Source organism: Rhagoletis pomonella, unplaced genomic scaffold (assembly GCF_013731165.1).
Source record: "Rhagoletis pomonella isolate Grant_MI unplaced genomic scaffold, Rhpom_1.0 Rhpom_scaffold_00003, whole genome shotgun sequence".
NCBI lineage: Eukaryota > Metazoa > Arthropoda > Insecta > Diptera > Tephritidae > Rhagoletis > Rhagoletis pomonella.
This window is the reverse complement of record NW_023458557.1, coordinates 25,542,432-25,564,641: the sequence shown is the minus strand read 5'-3', so window position 1 is coordinate 25,564,641 and position 22,210 is coordinate 25,542,432. Positions and strand designations below refer to the sequence as shown.

At 36.1% G+C, this 22,210-nt stretch overlaps 1 protein-coding gene across 1 annotated transcript in view; it reads right to left on the bottom strand.

The window, feature by feature from the left end:
* Positions 1 to 2,778: 2,778 nt before the first annotated feature.
* The window catches only part of LOC118735092 (rab GDP dissociation inhibitor alpha), a 122,077-nt gene continuing 102,645 nt past the window's right edge, over positions 2,779 to 22,210 (bottom strand). Inside the window, exons 2-3 of the mRNA XM_036464705.1 lie at positions 4,566 to 5,041; positions 2,779 to 4,413 (exon numbers count right to left, since the gene is read on the bottom strand). Of these exons, the coding sequence (XP_036320598.1) occupies positions 3,952 to 4,413; positions 4,566 to 5,041 (938 nt within the window). The 3' untranslated portion in view covers positions 2,779 to 3,951. The remainder of the gene's footprint in view (positions 4,414 to 4,565; positions 5,042 to 22,210) is intronic.

Genomic DNA, 22,210 nt, shown 5'->3' with positions numbered 1-22,210 from the left:
TTTTTAAAAAGAGGTGCGTATGTTGTCTCGAATTCGATTTGCTATGGAAGGATAAGCTTTGTTCTTCCGCTCCTCCTGACGGCTTGCAAAATCGAACTCATTTGCGTTCAAATATTCCCCTCTGTAGTAATGCAAATGTTTTGGAGTGCTCAAACAACGTTTATAATTTCACTGGCTTTGAGCGGTGAGTAATACAGTTCATTATGAGTTTATGACTCTTCACTCATCTGAAAAAGATCAAACATGCGCCTAAATCTCCGCCTTTCAACTTCCGCATCAGCAATCTGGGACACGTTCTCCTCTTCGAGCAATAACACCGCTGCTATGGATTTCATTCTTATAATTATGTTTTCACTAAATTAAGAGCGAACGAAATTTTATTTTTAAATTACAGTGATGCTAGATATATTTAGTTATTTTAAAATATTTACAAACTTTAACTTCATAAACTGCTATAGTTTGGTGGCAAATATTTCTTTGTTTTGTTTCGATTTCACACATTCCTAGGCAAACAGCTGCTTCCAAAAGATGTTTTCTCTCTTCCTCTTCCTCTTTCGATTCGATCGTAACGCAGAATACCTAAGTTCGATTCTTTTGGATCGGAATGCGGGAACGTAACGATGAACGATTGCTTCATGGACGTAAGATTATTGAAGGGTATCGCCGATCTAAACCGGGTTAGGTCGCCGACACAGTAGCTCTTGAACGGGTAGGTCCCGAGTCATTCCGGTACGTAGAACCGGCTGTCGTGGGAATGGATGAGCTACCGGTAATCGGTTGCAGTTTTTACACAAGATAGAAGAACAGGTAGCGGTCATTTCTGCATATTTAACTAACTTTTTTTATATATTTTTGGATTATGGCACCTTGCATCAGATGTGCGATAAGTACATGACCTATATTAATGACCGCATCATGTGCGAACCCATGTGGAACAAACCGATATCATGAATACTTTGTGGCCAACACGAACCCTATCCATATAGCATTTACTATATCCGAACGACAAAAATTTGTCAGGAAAACACGACTATCATACAATCAAATTTTTTAATCAATCCATTTATTTTTAAAATGCAAGCCTTTATTATTGACATACATGTTTGAAATACCGTTTTTTGCATAAATGATAGATAATGTCACTAAGGTGCACAAGTAAAACGGGAGTTAATAATGTATCAGCAATACTCTCTATGTATGTATTTATAATGTTCTTCGAGTTCATTTAACTTTAGGCAAAATTGCGGGAGTACAAAGATTGACACGCCACACAGTGTTTCGACTATATGGCGGCAGCTGTAAAAAAAAGTCATGGTGACAGTCGATACTAAAATTATAGTTTAAAAAACCAAAACCTCGCTATAATAATTTCCATTCGTACTGTCATCAGGTATTTAACTTGAGAACAGAAATCGCTGCATCTTTTAGGCGCATCAATATTACATAGTTGCATCCCGAGCTAATAAAAGAGAGGTAAAAAAACCAGTTGGGCTTAGAGAGGCAAAAGTAAAAGTCATAAATACAAAATTTCAGATCATTTTTTTTCGTTTATAGAATTGGATCTTTTCGCGCGACTTTGCGAACATATGTAATTTTCTATTTTCTTAATTTTCGATTTTCAGCATCTTTTTGCGTAATTTCGCGAAAGGAATTTTTCGAAAAATTTAAAAACCACCCCAAATAATGGGATAAAGGAAAATATTTACACCTATGTAATTTTTTTTGTAAACCCTTTGTTTTCTGAGAGTGGAAAGCAAGAAATGGAAAACCAACCAAAATTCCTTCACATTTAACTACTGGGCCCACATTTTTTGCGAGGTTTAGACGTAATAGTGATCCATTCTTCCCCACATTTTATATTTAGGGTTGTCTAATTAAATAGAGATTATAAACTAAATTTCATCGAAATCGGATGAAATTTAATGTTTCCGCCCACAAGAGTGGCGGGCGTGGCAATTATCCTATATTTACCAAATTTCATAACTTTCTATTCCTAAGCAAAATTAGTGCACATGTAAAGTTTCAGCGAAATCGGTATACGTTAACTATTATTTCCACCTGCCTCCATATAGTCGAAACACTGTGCGCCATCTGATATATTGTCCTTGGAATTTCATTTTTATTTTGAGACCCACTAGAAACTGAATTTTACATTCACAGGTCTATTCTGCACGTTACCAAAAATTGTGTAACCGGAAAACTGTATTACCAAAATATATACAGTTGTTGTCACCGCGATTCTAGGTACGTTAAAATAATCAGCAATTCAACAATGAAAAATTGTGGAAATTCTGATATTCCACGGAGCAATACTATGTTACCAGCTTATGAGATGGTAACAAAATTGACCGGTTACAAGAGTACACAGAATGCGAAAAAGGTTTAAAAATTTACAGGAACTTTACTTACCGGTTACAATTTTTTTATTACCAGCGCAGAATAGACCTGTTATGAGAACTATTTATTCTGAATGGCAGTTACTTATATGTTGCCGATATTCTTGTATTTAAGTAGATCTACCATGATAAAAACATAGTAAGGTAAAACCGTTCTCTCAACTCGTCGGCCATGATTTTTTTTTGAAGTTTGCCAACATTTTAAAATCATATAAAATTGTGAGTAAAAAAAGGAATTGTTTAAAGTTGTTGTTTGAGATTGAAAATGAGAATGTGTGTAAAATTTTTAAATTAAATTGCTTGCAAACGTCAAGAATTTGAAAAATTCCTTTCAGTGGTTCTACCTTCCTATTTTTTTATCATGGATCTAACCCTGGTCATCTATTGTTTTTTCATTTATTCTCAAATTCTAAACGATTGGTTATTATCCATAAATAAAACATAAACCTTTCTGCGAAAAGAATATATCATGTGAAGGCGTTAATCAACGGCGAACTCTTCAAAAACGTGAAGATATATTTTTATATACATGCATGTAAAAAATAGAAATAGAATAAAAATAGAATTAAAAATGACATTTAAAAAAGTTCTGTTAATAAAAGAAGTTCGCGATTAAACATATTTACATCAATGAGATGCATCTCATCACCATCGATGGCGATGTGCATTTTCAATTGATATATACTTTTTTGGGTTTGAATGAGTAAGCATAGATGTTTTACTTCAATGGCGCAATACATGTGGCAAGCCAAGGTACATTAAAAACAGCTAGAAGCCAATTTGACGACAAACTTTTAAAGGTCGAAGTTCTCGTGAGAGTAAAAATGAGATTGAGGGAGTGGAATGAAAATTAAAAAATTACATTTCACTGGCTGACGTTTTTGAGTAAATTTGAAGTTTATTTAGGGTCTATTAAGCTATTACAACTTGATTGATGAGTTTCAGTGTTGTTGGAGGGTCTTTCCGGTAGCGCTACATCACAGCTGCTTTCCCTACGTTCCTTCCGCGAAAGACATTGAGGGACGTTTAAAAAAATTAAGTGTGTGTGCATTATATTTGAAACTTCATAGAAAACAGCGCTTCAAGTGTTGCATTTTTAATATATGTTCGAGATAATATTAATTATTACACATTAGCATAAACCGCACAAATTACATATACACAAAAGTTAACTGCACAGCACTGCAAAAATTGAAATTTTAATTCAAATTTGCTATTAACGAACATTCAAACAAAACGACAAGCCATTCCAAAAGTAATGAAATATAGAAAAATAAAAGCAAAACATGTTGAAGTTTGAAAGTTTACTGCTCATGAGAGCATCGTCAAAATGGCTTCTACCTGTACTTATGTGCCTTGTGTCAAGCCTTCATATTTTCAATTCTTTTTTTATTAATATTTCGCTGTAACAGTTTGGCTCATTTAAGCATTTATAGTAATATATAGTAATGTGATTATATTTTATATCATGCGCAATTTTGATTCATGTTCTTCTTCAATGATATCAGCGTGCACATCAGAATCTGTTTCTTGTAAAAATATGATCGAAACACAATTACTGATCCTCATCGCCAAGTTCGTGCTTAATTTTCGAAAAATCGAAGTCTTCGCCGGTTCCTCTCTTAAAGATATCTAAAACATCCAAACATGTTGTCTCGAAATGGGTAGTAGCATCATATGATTCGGAAATAAATATCTGTGTATCAGTACCATCGTCTATTGGTTCCAGATAATCAGAGATCGTGATAAACTTTTGTGCAATAGGTTCCAATAAGTCCAAGCCAGGCTTTATTTCGTTTTCTGGATGATCAGTTTCTACAGTAGTGGACACCATGCCAACAAACCAGCCCCTGGCAGCTACCTGATGAGTATAGCTTACGAGAGATACATAAATGTCCGATTTACGGCCGACCTGCTTTTGTGGAATGATTATCTGGGTAGATAGTGCGTCCTTGGTGTTCGCAACTGGGTGGTCCAAAATGCAAATGCACCGAATTACTTTACCCTTCTTACGTACCTACAAAGAGGAAATAGTTCTTTAGGAATATTCCAATAGAAGTAATGTTATGCTCCTTTTAAATATAATGAAACATAATCTAGGTGGGCACAAGAATGTGCCCACTGAAAAAGGATCTTAACCAAATTATAAGTCATTAGCTTTATTTTTACCCGATCAGGCACATAGCTGGGGTCGCAATAGACCTGCTTGCATTTAGCGATTTCATCTCCAGAGCGTACACTAACTACTTTACCACCTTCACCTAGTACAATTTCATCAATGGGTTTATCAAGCATATAAGTTCCGCCGTAGATAGCAGATAGGCGTGCAAAACCTTGCGGCAATTCACCAAGGCCGTACATGGGGTATAAATATGGCGACTTTCCATATCGTGCCAAAGAATCAGAGTACAGTTTAATACGACGAATAGTATTCGCAGCCGGCTCATTTAAATATTCGTCATCTCGATAAAGAGCTAACGCATGACCAGTAAAATCTTGTGTATTCTTATCCAAGCCGAATTTGTCATAAAGTGCCTGCATATTCGATTTTGTCGGATCGAAGTCTTTCCAAGTCTTTGGGTCGTCTTCTTTGAAATCCTGCACGTAAACCAAAAAGTTGCGAAAACGACGTTTTTCAAACATGCCTAAAATTAAAAAAGAAATCAGTGTAATAAGCTATGTTTTCTTATTGAACAGCGGTCTAACTCATAAAATAATTAAGGCTGTGGTCAGAACGAGCCTCAGCACGCGCAATGAAACCATCGTATTAAGTGGTCGACCGCCGCCCATAGGTTTAGAGGAGACAGAAGAAGGATAGACCAGGTGCACCCTAGCACAACTCCGTTCGGGGTGGTGTCACCGACTCAACAGCTACCTCTCCCGGTTGAATTCACAAGTGGCAAACACCTGCCCCGCATGTGGGCAAGGTCCATACGACACCCAGCGCCTCTTCACATGCACCTCCAACCCTACGACCCTGACACCAGAAGCGCTCTGGACCGCGCCTATCGACTCTGCCCGCTTTCTCGGCCTCCGGCAGAGTCGGAGGATGAACACGACGATACATGACAGAACCTGGTGGGTTGAGCACTGCTGCTACAACAACTACATAGAATATTTATATAATAAATAATTAAGTATTACTAAGCGATAAAGGAAATGAGTAAGGCCACGGCAACTGATAATAGATCATTTCGCTTTTTCCTGGCATATAAATATGATAGCTTTTATATATTTGTCCATGTTATGGTATGCCAACTTTGAATAATTTTCATTTTTGCTTCACTAATTTCATAATGATTTAAAAATATGTAAGTTGAAATGTTTCAACCGTCACCGTGGAATGAGCCGTATGCAGTTTTGTAGCTCGTTCAATTCTAGTATAATAAAGTTTCAAATGGCTAAAAAATACCGTTAATTTTTTAGAATTTTCTTTGTAGCATTTCCTTTCATATAACGAATAAACATAATTTGTTGTATATGGAAGAAAACCGCAACACCTTCGGCATAAAAAACTAAAACAAAAATTTTTAGGTACCTGAAACTTGCACTTTTTTGTACTAGAATTGAGTAGGCTACAAAACTGCATACTCAAAATTTTGTAGAAACTCTACTTAAAAAGCTCCAAATTTTGACCAAAGTTTGTTGATTTTTTTTTAATTTTGCACAAAGTTTGAAACTTGGATTTAAACGGCTTTTGTTAAAGACTGAACTATATTTTTATAAAAATAACCCAAATTATATAACAAAAAGTGAAAACTTGTCAAAATGTACGTAAATGTTATATGTAGATTTTTTTATTCTTTATTTGTTAACAAACTTAATAAAAGTTTGGTTTGGTTTATGAATACATAGATGAATTATACATACCCAGCCAGCAAGAAAACGTACATTTTACGAACATTATGTTTTACGAGGGATTCTCGTATCGCCAAAAAGTTAGAGAAAAGCTCGTAAACGATAAAACAAAAAAATATAATAGAAAAAAGCTTTGTAATAATTTGTCAGCACAAGAAAAAATTTTAGTTTTGTTGACAATTTTTCTTCAATCACAATATTTTATAAGTAAGTAGTTTGTTAAATATTTAATTTAAGAAAATTATTAAGTATGTGATTTATTGGCAGACTGGTGCAAAAGCAAAGGACGATCTACCACTTTCTTAAAAAAAAACCGTGGACCCCTTAAACGAAAAAGTGAATCAGATGGATGCAAAAATTGGAGCTGTTTTGGAGCGGTTATTTTCAGAGGTGATTGCTTTAAGGAAAGAAAATGGTACCCTTCGAAACAATAAGAGACCAACCATTGCAGAGGGCGTCCTGCCAAGAAGCCCATTTAAGGAAAAGACCTTGGGAGTTCAAGTGAAAAACAACAATTATTGGTAACTAAAAACATAATTAACCATAATAAAATAATTTTTATTGCATTCTTTAAACACTTTATAGGTTTCTGAACTCGAAGCTATAAATATTTTAAATGTAGATAAATGTTTAAGAAGAATTATTACAGATGAGGTAGCAGAACTTTTCTCGTGGAAGGGAACTGGTACCAAATGCAACGCTATTGGTTTGGCAACGACTGCGGCAATAAGAAGTACTGATTATAATATTATTTATTACCACTTTTTATTTAATTCAATTTTCCGATTTCCAATGGAGTTTAATCTTTAACTTTATTTTTTTAGGTGCTTTTCGTCAAAAATTTAACTCCGACGAAGAAGTTTTTATTTCCGTTTCAAAGAAGCACTTCCAATATGCACACGACCGGCAAAAAAAAATTGGCAGCCTATCGGCAAAAAAGAAAAAATAAATTCAGCTACTTTATAATATACATTAAACCCCTCTTATTTAATTGTTAATTTGGAAATAGATAGTTTGTTAATATTTATTTATCTGAAAATATCTTCACATATACAGTGCCGGAAAAAAATATTGGCACAGAGAATTTTTCGCCATGAATGCAAAGTTTTTTATTCTGATTTCTTCTCTAATTGTTTTTTATAAAAATATAGTTAGTAAGAAGTTCTACTTTCAAATCAGATTTTTAGAAAAATTTTAAGTATGCAGTTTTATAGCCCATTTAATTTTAGTATAATAAAGTGCACACTTGAATCGCTAGAAAACCTCTTTGTTTTTTGACAATTTTTTATACGCAGTTTCTTCCATACAAAAAAAAAATGTCGCACATAATTTGCATGGAAGAAACTGCGTGAAAAAATTGCCAAAAATCAACTCGGTTTTCTGGCAACTTGAAGCTTGCACTATGTTATACTAAAATATAATGGGATATAAAACTGCATACTTAGAATTTTTCTCAAACATCTGATTTGAAAGTACTAACTATATTTAAAAAAAATAATGTGCGAAAAGAAATTCAAGTAAAAAACTTTGCATACATTGCGAAAAATTCTCTATGCCAATACTTAGATCCGGCACTATAAATATTTATTAATTATAATTCCATTCAATAAAAGAACTACAATAATTTGAATTAATTAATTGCCTTTATTTTTTGCATTCAAAAACAGTAGATAAAGCAGTGTAAAAAAACGCTTTTTTAACGTAAATTAATCGTTTACGAGACTCGTTTACAATTAAAAAACGGACGTAAAAATATTCGCATACGAATGCTTTTTCGATCCGTTTACGACTGTTCGTAGGCGATGCACAATTTAAAGCGAAAAAGTGCTCGAAAAAGAGTCGTAAACGGTTATCATAAACGATATTTAATCCGGTTTTTCTTCGAGAAAATATGCAATTACGAGCTTGTTTACGATGATTTTGCTGGCTGGGTATGTATTTAAAAATAAAATAAACAGAATTCCCAGCAATATATCAAAATACATAATTTTTTTTGTAATAAGTTTGTAATGGTGGGGAATTTTACGAAATTTCGGGAAAAATAGGCGAATTTAATTTTCGAAATCGGAGAATTCTCAAAAATTAGTTGGCTACCCTGACCTGTATACCGTTTTTCTAGATCAGCAGGCGGATTCTGAAATTCTAAAAATCTACAAAATTCGAAAATCTAAAAATTATTCGAAAGTTAGGCGATTCATCTAAAAAGCGATTCTGGCTTTTCATTCGCCAAATATCTTCAAGAGATTTTATAATACATCTATCCGCTGAAGATGTCGCTATTGCAGCTTATGAGTAATGTAAAGTTTAATTTGTAAACACAGCAATCAAAGGAATAAATTTATTTAAAAAACAATTTTTGGTCATGTTCTATCAAATAAGAATATGTATGTAATTAAAATATAACTGTGCATTCCAGTTGGAAAAGTATTTAGGTAAAGATGAATGGATTACAAAGATGTTTGAATCGTATGGCAGTTAGTTCTCAACGAAATTTAAGAAACCGCTAGCGTGTCAAAATAATGTTGTTGCAGAAAACCACGGACCCGTTCAGTATTTCGGATGAGCGCTTCATAGAAATCTTTTGGCTTCCAAAGGCCATACGCAGAAGTGTTTTTGAAGAAATCCGTCGGTTTATCCGAAGGATTATCAAAAACAGGGTCATAACTAAGGATGGCAAAAATAAAAAAATCGATTGATTAATCACAAGCCAAAAAAAATAATTGGAATCAATTGCAATTATTGAGAAATAATCGATTAATCGAAATATTTACAGTGAGTATTCACAAAAACACTTTTCCATAAAAGTGTGTGTTAATTAGCCCTAAATAAATTTTTAGCGGCGATAATTATTTATTATTTAGCAAGTGTGCAAAAAAACAAAATTTTGACAAGCGTTTTGTTGATAAGCGGTTGCATTTCTCGGTGGCTGTAGCCACGGATACCATTTTAGCCGAAATGTACCATTTTAGGTACGATTTTTGATAATTTTTTTCTCCTTTGGTACACTGGTTCTGGCATTCGGAGTTGGTACATTTGAAATTTGGTAAAATGAGATTATTATTACTGACATCATATACTTATTTACTAATCTCATACAGGTAATTGAAAAGCATTGCAGTATAACCAAATAGCCATTTGAGCATTCTTAACATTTCAGCTGTGTACATAGTACATCATACGAATCAGGGCCATAGCAAGATAGCATATGTATTTCTAATGTAACTACTATCATCAACTTAAAAATTCTTTTGATTACACTGGATCACAAATTTAAATTTGGCTTTTGTTAGAATTGCTCGGTGATACCGAAAATCGGGTTACTTTTTTTTCTATGGATACGTTTTCGAGATATTTGCAATTTACCGTTATACAGCTTATTGCAAAAATTTTTTCCTTTTAATCACGTATATCTTACGAACCAATTTAAAAGTCTTAATATAAAAAAATAACTATTTTCGGAATCACCGAGCAATTCTATGTAGGATTTGGATAGTGGCATCCATAGAACATTTTTGCTGTAAACCAGTGTTATTTAATTAAGCATGCATAACAGCGTAGGGGTAGCCCTTTGCTTGGTACCGGGTCATGAGGGTTTTGATGACAACGAATGAGTTGACGTTCAAGCAAAATGTGGGATGCAACGGAGCCAACACAGCACAGCTACTAGTAGCGGAAGGATTCTCAGCTACCGCCTAATGGTGGATGAGAAAGGGATAACTCAATCTAGAAACCTATAACTACCCCTAAATGAATCTCGGAACGACTTATGAATTTTAGTCCGGAAGGCCTGAGAACTTTCACAGGCCATGGAATATATTATGCGATTTCCCACGTTCATATATTTAAGACTCTTATATATCGGGGAGCGATTATCGTCTCCGTCCAGAATCTGGGATATGACACCCTACGTTTAATTTTACAAGTGCTCAAAGGACAATAGTTCTATATACATAGGTCGCGTTTATTCGCTCAACTAAGTTTATAATAAAAAACTACTAGTCTGTTTTTACAGAGAATTTTTCTTAAGGAAGGAATAGTTCACAAAACACCAGAAAAATTTGTTTATTAACTATATAACCAATGCGTATTTGTAAAATGTGTAAATAATGAAATTTCTGGATAAAACATATTTTGGTACATTTTTACATTCTGGTACAGTTTTTGTGCACACAACATAAGAGGTAAGTGGCAACCGCGGCTATAGCACCTGCTTTTAAAAAAAGGCGCACAGCTGGCACAGAGGTACCAACTAAATGACAGTATTTTTTCGAATGTCCGTAACGTTTTGGGTAAACAGTTTTCATTTCCTCCCAAGCGCCGATGATAGTCAGCTTTAGTTCTAGGACTTTAAATAAAAACTCATTTTATCTTGTGGGGGACCCAAATCATCATCTTTTCGCCTTCGTTTGTGTACAAGACGACTCGCTACCCCTTTCCATAAGATCATCTGCACACATTACTCAAGTTCGCAAGAACTTCATTCCTGAGGCCAATGATAACGGATCTTTGAAATGAATTTTTTTTAACCTTGGGTCGAGTAAAGGTGATGCAGCTAGCAAAAAAATTATGTTCGATGGATGGATTTTAGACAGCTACAGGATTCATAATAATAATAATAGACTGGCGCTTACACATATGTTAGTGTTTGGCCGAGCTTCTCCTCCGACTTGTGGCGTGCGCCTTGATGTTGTCACACAAAGCGGAGGGACCTACAGTTTTACACCGACTCCGAACGGCGATTGTATTTTTATGAGAAGCTGTTTTTCATGGCAGAAATACACTCGGAGGTTTGCCATTGCCTGCCGACGGACGACCGCTGTTAAGAAAAAACCTTTTTCTGTATTTTTTTTTGCGATGTTGCTTTGACCAGGGCTTGAACCCAGGTGCTGATGAGTGAAAGCGCGCACTGCTTACCACTACACCACAGCGGCCGACAACAGGATTCATATTTCTTGAAAATATTTTTAATGAAACAGAACTACGATACAATTAAATCGTAAATTGGACGAAAATAATCGATTAATTTAATCAAATGATTAATCGCTGCCATCCCTAGTCATGACAGTTATGTTTTATCGGAGAAACGTTGTTCCATAACAGTTATTAGATGAGAAATATTTTTTATTTCGCCGATAAGAGTTATAACCCAACGTTTACTTTTTAAGTTGCCTGATAACTGCCATGCAGGAGATATGTTTTCCTTCGCCAATAAGAGTTATTTCCCAACGTTTATTTTTCACGTTGCTTGATAACAGTTATTACCCAAAGTTTATTTCTACATTGTCTGATAACAGTTATTTCATCCTTTCTCTTTTATTTTCATCATCTTTATCTTCCATCTCCGTTTTCGCAATATTCTTATCTTGCATGGTTTATCAGACAACGTAAAGTAAAACATTGGATAATAACGTAAAAAATATGCGTTGGGCAATAACTGTTACCAGCAACGTAAAAAATAAACGTTGGGCAATAACTGTTATCAAACAACGTAAAAAATAAACCTTGGGTTATAACTCTTATAAGCGAAATATAAAATATTTTCGGACATTTTCAATTTGTAAATTTGAGATAAGAGTCAAAACACGCCAACTGTGTCAATGAATTTTCATTGATTTTCTGGAAAGTGAAGACAATTGTGGGAATCTGTAGATAATTATAGAACAAAAATACACTTTGGACGGTTTTTCGAAATTGCACTTCGTTTTGGTTTTTTTTTTTGGTATTATAAGAATATTGCAATTTTTGAGAGAAAAATTCGTAACTCGCGACCCATTTGATGAAATTCGAGAGAGAATTTTGAGAATTGCTGAAGCTTTTCCCTTTACAATAGAAAGATTTGCAGAATAAAATTCGCAAAACAATGAATGCTTTAATAACAATAATTTAAACAATTCCAATTATTTAGATCTTCTAGGCCTGCGATTGCAGTGAAATTTTGGCACAATATACTCCAAACTCTTGTTTTTAAGTTCCAAAAAGAAAAAATGGTCTTTTCAATTTTGACAGTCGCTATCGATTTTTTTCTCACCTGAAACCTTTATTATTTATTGGTCCCTGATCAAAAAAGCTACGATTTCTTATAGCATTAAGATTTTTTGCGCAAGGTATGTACTTAGGTTCACGAAAGTGAATCTTCTGATGCTTTAACTAATTAGCATAAAGTTCTTAAATATTTGCAGGAAGCTACCAACGTTCAATCGGCCAAGACTTCCTAATCAATGTGTCCTAAACCAGTGCCAGCAGATGTATCAGAGAAATTACTAGTATTACGGACAGACACTTATTAACTCAGTATGTATTTAAAGTTTCCATGAACGACTAAAAAAAACTGGGTGTAAGATAAAAATTAAGTATTATTGAAAAAGTTATTTCTAGAAATATTTTGGTTGTATAGATTTTATGAAAACGTTTCCCGGAAATAATAGGAGCCATTGACGGGACTCACATGAAAATAAAGGCGCCATCGGAGCGCATAGAACATGGTTACGTGTGCAAAAACGGAGGGCATTCAATAAACGTGCTAGTGGTGAGTTCGTTAAATACAAGTTTATGTAGACATACGAACTGAAATTGATTTAAAAAAGCAGTCGTTATTAGCAGCAGTTATTAGTATATTATTTTTATTGGCCAAATAATAGACATAAGAACGATTATGAGAAATGTAAACATAACAAAACTGTCAAAGCTAAACTTCAAAATGGGTGGGAATTGCCAGATGAATGTACGTAACCAATAGTTATTCAAGACACGAACCATCATATCGGTATAGACACGAATTGACTTGGCCACTATCTATCGGTTGAAGATTATTTGGCTATTATTGGGTCATTTTGATATAAGATTGGAGTACCCGACCATGAATTGGTTACGCGCTTGGTGCCCACACTCACGGGGGCCGTGTGAACGAAAAATTTCTATCGGTTGTAGATTATTTGGCTATTATCGGCTCATTACGAAATAAGATTGCAGTACCCGACCATGAATTGGTTACGCGTTTGGTACCCACACTCACGGAGGCCGCTCGACAATGGTACTTCACCGAACTGAGTAACTTCGGAGATTATCAAGATTTTTGCACGAAACTTCGTGCTCGTTTCCTCAACAAATATAACCGGGCCCAAGTAATAATGTCATACGCACAGATTAAATTCGATCCACGTTCGCAAACACTGCTGAAACATATCGATGACCTGACATTCCAATTGCAGGGTAATTCCTGTGGTCTGGATGAACGGGACCACCTCGATATCATCATTGGTACCTTATCCGATCATCTGCGCGAACTAGTCCACACTCGACAAGTCCACACGTTGGAGCAATTGCGTGAGTTCGCTCAGCGAATTGCACCACATTCGTTCATTGCTGCCGCACCCCGTCCGGAAAGAACCCGTGCGGATAGACAGCGATCAGCGCCAGGGGAAATTTCGGCAATACATGATCCACCGGATGATTCTTCACATTCGGAATATACCGCTTCGTTTCATGGGTCCGACTCCGATGACAGGGAATGTGCATACGTGAACAAGCAAAAGAAACCAATTAAAGCATCTCAGAAACGTTGGTATTCGAAACCATTCGAGTATTATAAAAATGATAAAAATCCAAAGGAGAATGATATGAAAGTAGGAACTATCGTCGACCCATTTCTCGCTGTTGAGGGCGACGAAAATGTACGATGTGCAAAATGTCTCGTGTGAGGCCATCACTTCAAAAAGTGTGGAACCCAACCGAATAGGGTGATCTGCTACAAATGTACACGACCGGGGGTTACGTCTGATCAACGCCCGTGTTCAAAAACCGCGTAAGGGAGTCGATTGGGAATAGTGGTCCATCGTACTCAGAATCCATAACTTTATCTAAATCCACTGTCTCTAACAATCCGCACTCTACCGAAGTCCCTCTACAAATCGACAAATCTTCAGTCCCCAGTTCCAGTAATAATTCTACTCTGATGCTTAATGAATATAATCAAACTCAAAGGGATGGCGAAGAACCATCAACTAAATGTTCTGAACGAGCACTACCAATTACCAAGCCTACTTCAGCTCCAGTCCCTACTCACCAGCAAGACGCAGTCAATCAAGTTAACCAACCACGACTCCGCGATGTTTTCTTTATCTCAGAGAAATGTTTGACATATAACATTCCGAACGATCATCGCGATTATCTCACGGTTATGGTTAACAACTATTCTCATACGGTTTTACTCGATGGTGGAGCCGAAGTCACAGTCATTTCACAAACATTTTATGAGAAGTGCATATGGGGGCAGTTGCAACCTACCAAAACCTCCATTGGTCTTGCCGATAATTCGATTTCTTTTAAGGCCATTGGTAAAGTGGATGTATTATATACGGTCGGTAGTCTTACGAGACTGGTGCCAACTCTTGTCGTACCTATCTCACTGAAACACCCAATTATGGGACGGGCATTCCTTGGGGCCTTCTATTTCGAACTGGTGCAGAACCAAGAGAAAGTTCAACGATTTTTAAAACATACAGCCAAAGGTGATACTGAAGATGTTGCATCCGCTAAAGTCGAAATGGTTAATAATAATAATAGATTGGCGCTTACACATATGTTAGTGTTTGGCCGAGCTTCTCCTCCGATTTGTGGCATGCGCCTTGATGTTGTCACACAGAGCGGAGGGACCTACAGTTTTACGACGACTCCGAACGGCGATTGTATTTTTATGAGAAGCTGTTTTTCATGGCAGAAATACACTCAGTCGAAATGGTTACGGCGGATAAATTTATTAATTTTTGTAACCAGCCACCAGGGAGTGGGGAAGAGCAAGCTCAGGTATCTCTATGAGTAATGATCTGGAGCCAATTGACGCTTCCACACTCGGTTTAGAGGGTGAACAAGATACCCCAAAAATAACGAGCGTCAGCCTTCCACATAGTCTCCCCAGATCAAAGACAAATGTTGGACGCCGTTCTCAGACTTTTTAATCCAACTCCTGAGTCTGGTCCTTTAAATATCACTAATCAGATCGAACACGTAAGTGATACGGGTGATGCAAAACCCGTCATGAAACGCCGGTATCCAGTATCGCCATATGTGGCTGAACAAGTTCAAGCCGAATTGGATAAAATGCGTAGTCGTGACATCATTATGACCATCGAAGAAAGCCCTTGGCGGTCACCAATTCTGGCTGTAAAGAAGAAAGACGGAAGGTGTCGCGTGTGCTTGGACGCGAGAGAGCTGACTAAAATCCATTCCTAATGCCTATCCAATTACGGATACAAACCAAATTTTAGCACGACTAAAGTCACGACCTAACCAGTATTGATCTGTCTCAAGCTTTCTTTCAAATTCCTTTGGCAAAATCGAGTCAACTGAAAACCGCTTTTGCATTCGGTAACAGACTTTATGCTTTTTGTCGCATGACGATGGGGTTGAGAAATTCACCCGCCACGTTAGCCATTCTCATTGAAAAAATTTTCGGTGATTTGGTTCCACATGCATTCGCATATGCGGATGATTTCATAATTTGCACTTCGACGTTTGAAGAACACGTTAAAATATTGGCTATTGTTGCAAAACGTCTGGCTGGGGCCGGCTTAACCATCTCAACCTCCAAATCGAATTTTTGTTGTAAACGATTCGAATTCCAGGGTTACGTTTTGTTTCAAGAGGGTCTATCTGCGAATCCATCTCGTATTCGAGCTATTGTTGCATTTTCACGACCCAAAACGGCAAAAGAAGTCAGACGGTTCGTTGGCTGGTACCGTAAATTTATTCCAAATTTTTCGGAGATCACAGCTCCCCTTTGTGAATTGTATAAAGGAAACCGAAAAGGACCCATTGAATGGAATACCGCTGCTGAACAAGCCTTTCTCAAACACAAAGAGTGTTTAACTACCACTCCCGTTCTGACTATGGCCGATTATTCAAAACCATTCAAGGTTTATACCGATGCCTCACTTATCGCAGCGGGTGCTGTTCTAGTACAAGAACATGATGGGAATGAGCGTGTGGTTCACTCTTTTTCTAAGAAATTTTCGAAAGCCGAACAAAATTACACAGCATCCGAACGGGAATGCCTAGCCGTTCTCTTAGCGGTCGAAAAGTTCCGTCCATATTTTGAAGGTCGTGGATTGGTTGTGATAACGGACCATGCAGCTTTGCGCTGGCTACAAACTCTCAAAGACCCAACTGGCCGTTTATGTCGTTGGGCGATCCGATTATCACCATACGATCTCAAAATTATTCATAAACCAGCAAAACATTTGGAACTTCCTGACTCCTTATCTCGTTCTTTTGCTCTTCTCAACATCGTTCGTAGAAATCCAATTGACCTTCCGAGTAATTTTCACGTTAATCGTTTCCCAATCACATCCGTGATCAACATTGACCCAAACACGTGCGATAAATGGTACAACAAAATGCATGCCATGGCCTCATAACAACCATTAGATAGATATAAAATCGAGAACAACCTATATCATCGATTGAAATTTTCCAATCAAAGTGCGGAAATAAAGCCCTCGATGAAAATCATAACCAACATTCGCATCAGGGTGTTTGGAAAACTTATAGACGTATCTCACAACGCTATTACTGGCCAAACATGTATGAGTCCGATTACCAGTACGTTCGGCAATGTGAACTATGCCACCGCATTAAACCAAGTAACGAGAGCACCAAAACACCTCACGGCGAATATAGAGAACCAAAACGATCGGGTAGGCAATTATCGATTGACTTCGTCGGTAAGCTGCCCATGTCTAAAAATCGTAACCAATGGATCTTCGTAACCACCGACTGTTACTCGCGATATGTCTGGGCGCAGCCCATGAAAAATGCAAACGCCAGATCCGTAGTCAATTATCTTCGACATAGATTCACGGTGAATGGCTGCCCCGAACTCATTATATCAGATAATGGTACTCAATTTATCAGTCAAACTTTCGCACAGCTTTGCGCCGATTATAACATCAAACACATGAAAACGCCTTTGTACCATCCACAAGCCAATCAGGTCGAGGCGACAAACAAAAGCATTAAACTTGGATTACGTGCTCACATGGCTGACCTTCTTGAACATTCCTCCTGTGAAAACCATCTTTCTCGATTTATTCATGGTATTAACACTTCAGTGCATTCATCCTCGGGCTACACACCTTATTTCCTGCACACTGGTCGTGAATATGTGAAAGATGGAAACGAATATAAATTATTATTGGATGTAAATCCATACCATACACAGGATGTGGAACAGCGTAAAGTTCTGGCTGATGAAATTCGAGACAAACAGTTCGAACAATATAAACAAACCGCACAACGGGCATTTACCCGCAAAAGAGAACGCCATTTCCAGATAGGCTCGGAAGTGTACATTCCCAATTCTAAACAGTCCGTGGCCGGAAAGGGCTATGCACAAAAACTAGCTCCACCAAAAATTAGAGCCTATGTTTCACGGAAACTTGGTTCTAATTCACATGAACTGATCGATGCTAAACATCGAGTGCTTGGCAATTATTCCGCCGATTTAATCACAACACGTTAACTCATTCAGTACATTCGCCTTCTCAAGAATTTCGATGAATATATGGCGGGCCTCAATACTCCATTGATTCTGCCTTATTACAGGGTACCCGGCTGGAATAAATTAATTTAGTTTAGTTTTGTTATATCCATAGTTTTGTTATATTATATCCTCAGTACATTGCTAGTAAATCGATCAACGCAAACAAGAAAAGATTCATAACCAAATCATTTACAAATGCCTTTCATCTACCGTAGCTTATGTAATGCGTACTGAAACTAAATACGAAAGACGGAACATTTGTACATACATATGCGCTAAAAGGCGAACTGAACGAGTTGGGATGGGGTTGATGAAGATCATGTAGAACGATTTCGATGTAAGGTCTAACGTCGATCAAACCACAGCCCGTGAATCGCATTTGAACCACCATTCTCATATCCCTACTAAACGCTCCACATTTTTTTTGTTAACGTGTCGCTGAAGATGACAAATAATAGACATAAGAACGAATATAAGAAATGTAAACGTAACAAAACTGTCAAAGCTAAACTTCAAAATGGAGGGGATTGCCAGATGAATGTACGTAACCAATAGTTATTCAAGACACGAACCATTATATCAGTATAGACACGAATTGATATGGCCACTATGAAAACGCCCACACTGACATACGATAAATGAATCGGTGGTCACATACCACGAGGCTAGAAAAATATATTTTTTTTTTGGAAGTGGACACGGAGCGAACCACACTCATCAGCCCTCGCAAGAACGGAGTTACAACCAAGTAATTAAAGTGGATTAAAAGCTTGTATGAAAAGCTGGCGACATTCGGGGAGTCGATACTCACCCCTCAGTGGAAATTAATAGAGGCAAAAGGTGCCGTCACATTCCTTCCGGCAAATCCCCAGCCATGTTGTTGCGTAGAATAAAGAAGTTGTGAGCATCAAATCTGGACTATTCATTTGACAGCAATTGAGTCACCATAAGCCGGTAATACAAAATCATTACACGTAAGTCAGCCACTGTATTGCCACCATCCATTGAAAACGAGCTATCCATCAACCGTAAATAAAGATTCCTGTTTGGACCGACAAACCAAGGTCAAGCAAATCAATTTTGAATTGGAATTCTAGCAATACAGCGGTGAGAACTGTCCCCTATTCAGAAATGCAGTAAACCAAAGCATCAGTGTCTATTACTTCTAAACTAGAATTGCTGTAAAAGCCCAATTTGCGCAACTAAATTCCAATTCGACATCTACCCGCGTTTGCGCATATTGCATATTTTCATCAATTATAGTTTAGAAATCAAAGAGAGTGATGCTTTGTTTTGCTGCATTTTTGAATAGCCCCGTGCATTCAATTTCATGCATTAGTTTTTGACTGATGCGCGTGCAAACATACCAACAGACAGACAGACAAAATTTCTAAAAACTGTTGATTTGGCTTCTGTTGCTCTAACAAAAACCTCCCATATTAATATTTCCTTAATATCTATAATGTAAAGACATCAGGCTTTTACAATTTTATTATATGTATAGAATTAAGCTTGAGAACCGCAAAATCGAAGCACATAGTTGCACTTACAGTCCATTCGGCAGGGGAAAAGCAGTTGATATGTAAGTGGGCCATTTCCATACGAAGTGGCATTTTTTTTGTCTCCCCCTTGTTAATTTTTTTATGGTGGTAAAATTGAAAAATCGAAAACAGCATTATACGATCCAAATAATAAGCCACTAACAAGCCGTTTTGTTTTCTTTTGCGAACGGTATTTTTTGATATATTTTACCTACTTCATATAAAAATATTTCTCCCCGCTAAGGTTATTCGATAATCAACCTGACAAAAAATTTAAGCAAACAAACAATGAATAAAGCGTAAGTGTTTGTGGTCAATTACTACCTTAACTTTTATCGTTATTTTCCATTTTCGCCTGAAAAATTTGATCAACATAAGCGTGGCTTTCTATTATAATACTGTCCCTCCGAAGTTTCATGAATGCCACTTTTTTCATTTCCTTGTTTACATGTTTTCGTTAAATAAGACTCAGAAAAAAAGTGAAACATTTCCTGAATGAATGCTTATTTCTCCAAAAGTGTTCAAATGGCATGTATGGGAAATTGTTACCGAAGAAAGAATTAACAAATAGCCTGGCTTCCAAAAAAACCCATGGCATGAAACCATGAAAATTATTATGCAGGTGGAAAAAACTTCAACATTAGCTTATGTAATAAATGAGACTCAAAGTGATATGCAAATGTTTAAAAAGCATGCATTTAATGTGAAAAATCAGTACAATGCTTATCGGTTAGTATACTTTTTTCGAATAGTTTCTAAACTTATTTAATCCTTTAACTTGCTTTTAAAACAGTAACATTCTGGAAAATATGTTACAAAAATTCAAAAATAAGAAAAAAATATCTTTTAATAGCCTGATAGCAGTTTAGTATTCTGAACAAATTTTCACGTCGACAAACGGTATCAGCGGATAAATTTACCAATCTTAAAGGACCCAGCAGCAATTCTTGGGGGGGAAAATTTTTCAACATATATCGTGTATATAAATTTAAAAATCACCGCAATTTAAAATTGTAAAGGTATTGGCCCAATGCACGCTTGCTTTGTTTGCTTTGCTTACTTTAGTTTGCTTTGCTTTACTTTGAAGGCTTTTATTATTTGTTATTGAAGGCAATTATTTGTTGCTAACAACATTAACGAATCTGGTGGCCGGAACGATAAAAAAGCAAGATATCTGTAAAAAATAATGTTGTTAGCAACAAATAATTTTTCAATATAAACTCTTTTACCTAAAATTGATGAAGAGCGCGATAAAAACTGCACACAAGCAAAATCGACGCGAAAAATTGAAATGTCAAGAGTTGTCAAAAGCCTACAGCGCGCTGTCAAATAGAGATTTCGGTCAATCGAAACTTTAAAGCGCTTCAAGCAAGTTAAGTTAAGCTGCCACTAGCCCAACTTTCATACATTTTAGTAGATTTTAAAAATTGTTTGACAGTTCTCAAAGCCAAGCAAGCAAAGCAAGCGTGCATTGGGCCAATACCTTAAGAGTTTTGATAGTTTTGAATTTCTTGAAGTATCCCATTTTAAATAACTTGAGTGGAATTCCAAAATTTTCTAAACTTTCAAAACTTTGTGAATTTGAGAAATTTTAGTAAATCACAACAATTCAACATAATGATGAATACTAGATTTCTGGAAATTTTTTATTTTTCAAAAATTTTGAGAATTGTAGGAATTCTAACAAATTTTTTCTAAGTAAAAGTGTCGAATATACAAAATTGATCAAACGAAATTAAAAGTTTTCGAATGTGGAAAATATTTTCATATTTCGTCGTTTTTGAAAGTTTAAAAAATTTTCGTAATTCTTAAAGATTCAAAAAATTTTTGGACGTTGATGTTTTCAAAAAATTCAAAATTATCAAACTTTGTTATATCAATACAAAATTTTGGAGAAAAGTGGAAAAATTTTGGAATTTTACAAAAATGTTAATATCTTTTAGAATTTTAAGAATTTTCTATTTTTTACACGCAAGTACTATGAACATAAGAATTTTTCTACAATTTGTGATGTTTCACATTTTAACATTTTAGGATGGATTTTAGGATAAATACAATTCTCAAAATTTTGGAAAATATAAAAATTTCTAAAATCTCAATAATTTTGTACATTTCAAAATATACTCATTTTACCAAAATTTCTAGAATCTACCGGATTTAGATAGTTTTTGAAATTTTGGAAATTATCCTAAAAATAAGAAATCTCAAGAAATTTAATAATATTAGTTTTCGTTGTTTTCTGAACCTGTGAAAATATTCAAACTTGCTGTGACTTTCAACTGTGTAAAATAATACAAATTCGAAAATATAACAAAAAAAGTAAAAATTTAAAATGAAGTGCATAATTTCAAAATTTTTAAAATTCAGTGAACTCGAAAAACTAATAGGCCTACTTAAATAACATAACACTTCGAGCTTAACACTCAGCTAAAATTCCAAACTCAAGTGAAATTTTACACATTTTTCCATGAACTAAAATTTTCAAAAGCATCCATTCATTAGGTTTGTTCCCCAAGCTTCTCGAAGTCACTTCGAGTTACATATACGCGCTGCGCAAGTAAGTTTTCGAGTTTCTTTGATATACGCTCACAGTTTGAACTTTGATCGAGTTTTTCTACAAGTAGCTTGTGGTGTGATGTGGAATCTTCCACATCATAATTTTTACGCGGGCGTACCTGTACTACCGCATTCCACTCACACTGCGAACTGAGGAGCCCTAGCGATCCGCCGGTTCTATTGCCGGCCAACACCCGGCCTGTGTCTTATGATGCTGACTTCAACACAATTTCAGCGCTGCAGCTCTGCTGCAGTGTATCCCGCGGAGCCCTGGTCCTCCGCCGGCTCTGTTGCCGGCCAACGCTGGTAGTCAGCAAACCTCC